Raw genomic sequence first — 6,816 nt, forward strand, 5'->3', positions numbered from 1 at the left:
AAAAAAAAAAAAAAAAAAGAAATTCTGATCTGTTCTATCCTGGTCTATAACTCCATAGCCCAGAAGTTAGAAAGGGTCTGAGAAGGCATCTCACCCATCACCTGAGCTGAATTCCTTCTCTACTTTGGTTAATGAAGGTTCAAATTCTCAAACATCTGTAAAGTAGGAACATTAACAAGCCCATAAGCCACGAGCTACATAATGCAGCAGTGTTCCCCCCCAATCCCACCCTTTACTTATTCCTGATGTTTGGCCTAACCAGTTTAAACTTTGATATGCACTGAAATCAGCTGGGAGCTTGTAAGAATACTGCTTTTGGAGCTCCATCATCAGAGATAGATGTGGAGTGGAGTTTAGGAACCTGCATCTTTTTTTTTTTTTTTTTTTGAGACAAGGTTTCACTCTGTCACCCAGGCTGGAGTACAGTAACACAATCATAGCTCACTGCAACCTTGAACTCCTGAGCTCAAATGATCCTCTTGCCTCAGCATCTGAGTAACTGGGGCTACAGGCACTTGTTATCAAGCTTGACTAATTTTTTTTTTTTTTTTTTTTTTTTGAGGAGTCTTCCTCCATCGCCCAGGCTGGAGCACTGTGGCACAATCTCAGCTCACTACAACCTCTGCCTGCGGGGTTCAAGCAATTCTCCTGCTTCAGCCCCTCAAGTAGCAGGGATTATAGGCGTGCGCCACCATGCCGGGCTAATTTTTTTTGTATTTTTAGTAGAGATGGGGTCTCACCATATTGGCCAGGCTTGTCCCAAACTCCTGACCTCAAGTGATCTGCCCACCTCAGCCTCCCAAAGTGCTGGGATTACAGGCAAGAGCCACTGTGCCCAACTCATAATTGTTTACATTCTTATTTTTTTTTTTTTGTAGAGACAGGGTCTTGCTATGTTTGTGTGCCCAAGAGGGTCTCAAACTCCTGGCCTCACACTATCCTCCCGTTTTGGCTTCTCAAAAAGTGCTGAGATTGCAGGCATCAGCTGCTGTGCCCAGCTGGAACTTGTATTTTTAATGAGACCCCAGGAGACTCTGATGATGGTGGTCTGTAGACATGAGTCTGAGAAAGCAGCCTATTGTCCTCTGTGTATACTAGTATACCCTGCCAAGTGAGGTAACTGCTGGACACACCATGTTTGGTTGCAATGGTCCATGCTGTGGGGGAGACAGTGCAGGCCAGGGGTTCTGCGGGGCGGGCAGGGTAAGAGTGCTGTGGCTTAGCAGTGAATTAACAAATAAGTCTTCTTAGACTCTTTTTTTTTTTTTGAGACGGAGTTTCACTCATGTTACCCAGGCTGGAGTGCAATGGCGCGATCTCGGCTCACTGCAACCTCCGCCTCCTGGGTTCAGGCAATTCTCCTGCCTCAGCCTCCTGAGTAGCTGGGATTACAGGCACGCACCACCATGCCCAGCTAATTTTTTGTATTTTTAGTAGAGACGGGGTTTCACCATGTTGACCAGGATGGTCTCGATCTCTTGACCTCGTGATCCACCCGCCTCGGCCTCCCAAAGTGCTGGGATTACAGGCTTGAGCCACCACGCCCGGCCTTCTTCTTAGACTCTTAAGGAGAAGGGGGTGCCCCTCACAACCCTAGCATCTCCCTTTCTTCTTCAAGTTAAATTCTTCAGTAGGGATAAAGAACACAAAATAAAATGTATGAACGTTCCTAGTCTCTCTTCTCTGGGCTACGCTCCCAGAATAGACTTTGCCTAAGGAGCAAACACATGGCCATTCCCAAATCTGACCAGCAGGCCCCCAATGGGGAGGACTTTGGACTGTAGCCAGCCCTTGGTACTCAGGAACCAGAAAGACCCACCTGGTATGGTGCATGCTGCCCATGGTCGTCGGAGCCTCAAAGGGACTTGCATCTTTGGGTCCCAGAAAAGAAATTTCAGGAAAGGATTTAAACTGATGATGGAAAGGACGAAACTTCCTGCAACAGAGAAAACTTCCACTTTGACTACAATGGGGAAGGTAAAGACTGAGGAGGGGGCCTAGCCCAACGCTCTAGAATTCCAGCCCTGAAGTGGACTCTCATCTCCACACCTTTTAAGTTCTGTAACAAAATTCTCATCAGCCTTTCCAGGTTAAATTAATACGAATGTTCTCCCTGTTTACTTTTCAAACTCATACTCACTGGCTCCCTGGAATCCTGTAAACACCCTCTGGGCGAAGTGGAATAAATGGTGTTATCCTATTTTATATCTAAGGAAATGAAGCCCAAAAGGTTCTGTGACTTGCTGAAGGGCTCACAACTAGTTAAGTGGCCAAGGTCAGATCAGAAGCCACATCTCGACACTCTCGATCTACTTTTTCCCACCTTCCCATTTTGTTTCTTGACCTTACAACAATCTTTGAGGACTCTAGCCTGGCAGATTTTAAATGGAAGAATGTTTAAACCAGAGCATTGATTTTCCTGCTCTGTGAAGTGTTCTTGCTGGTCCTTAGAACCATCTGAGGGCTGGTGTTCTGAATGGAGAAAAGAGGCATAGTGAAGGTTCTGGATAGTCAGACCTGGACTGAGTGGTTCTGGCAGTGTGCCTCAAGTTGCAAGTTGCAAACATTCAAGAGACTTGCAGAGACAGAAGTGATCTGTGTACACTCGGCAAACCCTGACAAGTGAGGTAACTTCTGGGCACACCATGTTTGGTTGCAATGGTCCATGCTCTGGGGGAGACAGTGCAGGCCAGGGAGTTCTTGGGGAGCAGAATAAGAGTGCTATGGCTCAGCAGTGAATTAACAAATAAGTCTTCCTGTACCCTTAAGGAGAAGGGGATGTCCCTCACAACCCTGGCACCTCCCTTCTTCTTCAATGATGTTTTGTTTCTGCTTAGGAGGCTTGAAACTTGAGGATGGTCAGGCTAATAGGCCTAATAGGCTTTGAAGGCACCTGCTTCCAAACAGCACATAAAAAAATCACCAGAGGCTGGGCACAGTGGCTGCCACCTTAATCCCAGCACTTTGGGAGGCCAAGGCAGGCGGATCAGCTGAGGCCAGTTCATGACCAGCCTGGCCAACATGGCCAAACCCTGTCTCTACAAAAAAATACAAAAATTAGCCAGGCATGGTGATGAACACCTTTAGTCCCAGCTACTCGGGAGGCTGAGGCAGAAGAATCTCTTAAACCTGGGAGGCAAAGGTTGCAGTGAGCCGAGATTGCACCGCTGTACTCCAGCCTAGGCAAAAGAGTAAGACTCCATCTCAAAAAAAAAAAAAAAACAACAAATAAAAAAAAAAAAAAAAAAAAAATCACAAGAGCACACACATTATGTACCCCCATCTGGTGACAGTGATATTCCAGTTCCTGCCATGTGCAGTGCAGACACTGAGGCTGTGACAGTGCCTCTCAGCCATGCCTATGTGTCTTGATTACCTGTGTTTAAATAGGTGTGAAGGGGCTGGGGGTGAACACGCACTCCATCCCACTGGAACTGGAAGGGGGCACCTCCGTACCATCCCGTTGGTTTTTCCACTTGCCTTTGGGCCACCAAAGCCAGCGCTGCACTGTCTGCAGGTGCTGAGAAGGGTACCTGGGCTTGTCTGGAGGATAGGCAGGCATGCCAGGCTTCTGGGGCTGGGTCTCAGCTGCCCTGCTCTGCCCTGCCCTACTTGAGGCACACAGACAATTCTGGCCTCAGTAGTCTCTGCTGGATATACATGGACTTATTTCAAATTTTTTATTTGGTCTGAAAATGCCTTTTTGGAAAAAAAATTTTAAAAAATTTAAATTTTGAGATAATTATAGATTCACATAGTCTTTTGATCTTGTACTTACTGAAGATTTATTGATAACCAAGGTGGCTGCTAATAGCTCATCTGGTTAACAATGTCAAGGGGGCCCTCCTGCTCCAAGTAAGAAGAGGCCATAATGGTGGACAGAAAAGGCACAAGACAGGGCAGGCAGGACACCTGGATTCTAGCCTTGGGCTGCAGTTTATTAGCAAGGTGGCTGTATACAATCCCTTCCTTTCTCTGACCTCAGTTTTCCCCACTAGGAAGAGACAGACTCTCCTCATGCTTTTTTCACCCAGGGCTGTCAGGAGGTAACATGAGCCAGAAAAGGATTTTTCAAAGCGAAATAGAAAGGCTTCATCAAGTACAGGCTGGCCTGACAAGGGAATCCCCAGTACCACCCCCAGCATCCTTATTTCAGCCAAGATGATGTCTTGGACTGTACTAGCACTGTGACTGGGTCAGTAATGATTTGACATGAAATGCTGGCACACACCCAGGGGGAAAGGAGCTGCAATAATGAGCCTGCATGGGACACTGCGAGCTCCCAGGGCAGAGTGTTACATGGGGATAATTCACACACAGGATCATTAACCTCTGACTCATCTCCAAAAGGACTATTCACTATATAATGCCACTCTCAGAGGCTCCTCTTTGTCTGTGTGAGACTTCTCCATGACAGTGGGAGAAAGTGGCTTCTCAGGAAGATGAAGGTGCAGGGCTGAGCGGCTCCATGTCTTCACATTAGCTTGAGGCCCCTGAGCACTCCTTCCTCCTCTGTGCAGGCCTAGTGGGGGCAAGCAGAGAGAGGAGGTCCCACTCACCTGCTTTCATCTTCGATTTTGAGGAACGGTGCCTTCAGTCTGGCCACTGGAAGGGGAGGAATGCACACGTTAGCTATCTGTCTGCCTGCACAGGGCCTGTACCACACATGCAGGAAGTGCTCAGAGAGGCGAGGCTCTGCCAAAGCCTAAGAGCCTGGCATCATGCCGCCCCAGGCTGCACTCTCCATGTGGGAAGGGTGAGGCACCACTCCTCCATCTTCTACCCTGGGAGAAAGTTGCACCTGTGGGGGATAGGCTGCAGTTACACTGCAGCCCTAGATGGGCCCTCCCTCAGCAGGATGCATGAGCTCCTGTGTGTGGATTCTGGAGGCTACTGACCAACCAAAGATGCCACCACTACCAGACACCTGGCTTGTTTGGTGGGAGAAACCCAGCCCCTGCTGGTTTCTGCTAAAAGCAGAGTGGGAGTGGTCAGTCCCACAAAGTCCCAGGTCCTTCCTAGACCTCTACTCCTGGAGGCTTAGGATACTAAGGGACCTGAGAACAACTCCTCAGGCAGAATGCTCCATGAGGACCCTGGGTTTTTTGGAGAGGAAGCAGAGGAAGAGGGATAAAGAGTGTTTAGTTGTATTAGTAGCAGGATGGTAGAAAAATATCACAGGTGAAATCTGGTTCCTGAAAAAACAGGGCAAAGGAGGGCTGAGAAGACAAATTTGGAGACAATTAAGAGACTCACCCTTATTAGATACTTATTTGCATAGCTTATGAAATCTCTTAGGCATCAGGACCCACAGTGCCCAGGAGTCCTGCTGAAGGGGCAGCCAAGGCAGCTGGAAGCCTGGGCCCATCTGACAGCCACAGATTCCCCAAAGAGGCTGGCACCTTACAGCTCCCAACTGTACTTGAGGCTACCAGTAGCACCCAAGCAAAAAATAGCCTGCTCTCCTTTAAAAGTAGCTCTCATTAATTACTTTTTGGGGACAATTTCTTGTCTTTCTAATTAACTGAGACAGTTATTACAATCAATTCCCCTACAGACTTCCTTGAATTTTGAGCATGAGAGAGGTGCCAAGTGACTTTTCTTAGCTCTTGCTTGTGCATGAAGAAATGCCACTGAAAGAGCATCTTTGAAAGAAACATCCAGGGGGAGAAACTCTCCTGCTGTCCAAGAGGAACCAGGAGACGGAGTCCATCAATCTGCCAGTTTGTCAGTTTCAGGGAGTTTGGCAGTTCTGAAAACGGTAGGCAGCTGTCAAACTGTCCACCCCCAAACTGCTACTGAATCAGAAGGAAAAGGATGCTGAACCTCAATCGATGCCCAGGAACAGCCAGAGGACACAGGAGCCAAAGTGTCTGCATGGGGTCTTGGCTCTAAAGGAGAAGCCCTGGCCCAGCAGCTCTGGACTTGCTCTTGGACATGCCTCTCTCGCTCCAGAAACCTGAGGCCCGGGCCCTGGAAACACAAAGGGGCAACATAACCTGGACTTGCTTCCTGCCACAGAAAAGTGAGCAGATGCTGCCACAGAGGGAGTCGTGGAGAAGTGTTTAGGGAGGGAGGGATTGCAATTAGATGAGGAAAAGCTACCACACTGACCTTTCCGTGTTCTTGACTCTGCTGCTGGACATGTTCCCTAAATGGAAAGGAAAAATAGGTTAAGGATGTGAGGAAGCCACGGGGGTCAAGGAACTGGGCCTGATAAGCCAAGTGGCTGTCCCACTTTGCTTCCTGCTGCTGGGAGGCCTGCAGAACCAGACTCTTGGGCCCTGAGCTGGAGCAGACCTGGGCACGACGGCTCCCTCCTTGGAAACACAATCCATTAAGGAACACTCAGTGTGTGAATCTCAATGGCAGCTGACTGTGTAGGGAGTTGCAGGACAGTGCAGAGGGCAAGAGCTCTGGAGCCCAGAGGCCTAGTGGGAACTTGAGCTATGTCACCTGCAATGTGAGGAGTACCTACCTACCTCATAGCATGTGGCACAGAGTAGATGCTCACTAAATGGCAGCTTTATTTTCTAGATACTGATGATGTTCCAAGTGCCCTATAGGACTAGGATGAAGACAATGGCCATTTGCTTTCCTATTCCCTATCTTGTGTACTCTTATTCTGTGGATCAAAATCAATGTTTAAGCCAAGGTCAAACAAAGCTGATATTAAAAAGCAAATGGAGGCTGAGCACCGTGGCTCACACCTGTAACTTCAACACTTTGGGAGGCTGAGGCAGGTGGATTGCTTGAGCTCATGAGTTTGAGACCAGCCTGGGTGGCATAGTGAGACCCTGTCTCTACTACAAAAAA

General features: G+C 48.3%; 1 protein-coding gene across 7 annotated transcripts in view; it reads right to left on the minus strand.

The window, feature by feature from the left end:
• LOC108318332 (protein DBF4 homolog B-like) overlaps positions 1-6,816 on the minus strand; it is a 40,980-nt gene that overhangs the window by 7,396 nt on the left and 26,768 nt on the right. For 6 of the 7 annotated variants that reach the window (XM_017549345.2, XM_017549347.2, XM_017549346.2 and 3 more), the window contains 3 exons: positions 6,115-6,151; positions 4,560-4,605; positions 1,820-1,936 (listed from right to left, as the gene is read on the minus strand). In XM_017549345.2, the coding sequence (XP_017404834.1) occupies positions 1,820-1,936; positions 4,560-4,605; positions 6,115-6,151 (200 nt within the window). The remainder of the gene's footprint in view (positions 1-1,819; positions 1,937-4,559; positions 4,606-6,114; positions 6,152-6,816) is intronic. The other variant, XM_017549349.2, reaches the window with a different exon arrangement.

Source organism: Cebus imitator, unplaced genomic scaffold (genome assembly GCF_001604975.1).
Source record: "Cebus imitator isolate Cc_AM_T3 unplaced genomic scaffold, Cebus_imitator-1.0 Scaffold217, whole genome shotgun sequence".
Classification (NCBI taxonomy): domain Eukaryota; kingdom Metazoa; phylum Chordata; class Mammalia; order Primates; family Cebidae; genus Cebus; species Cebus imitator.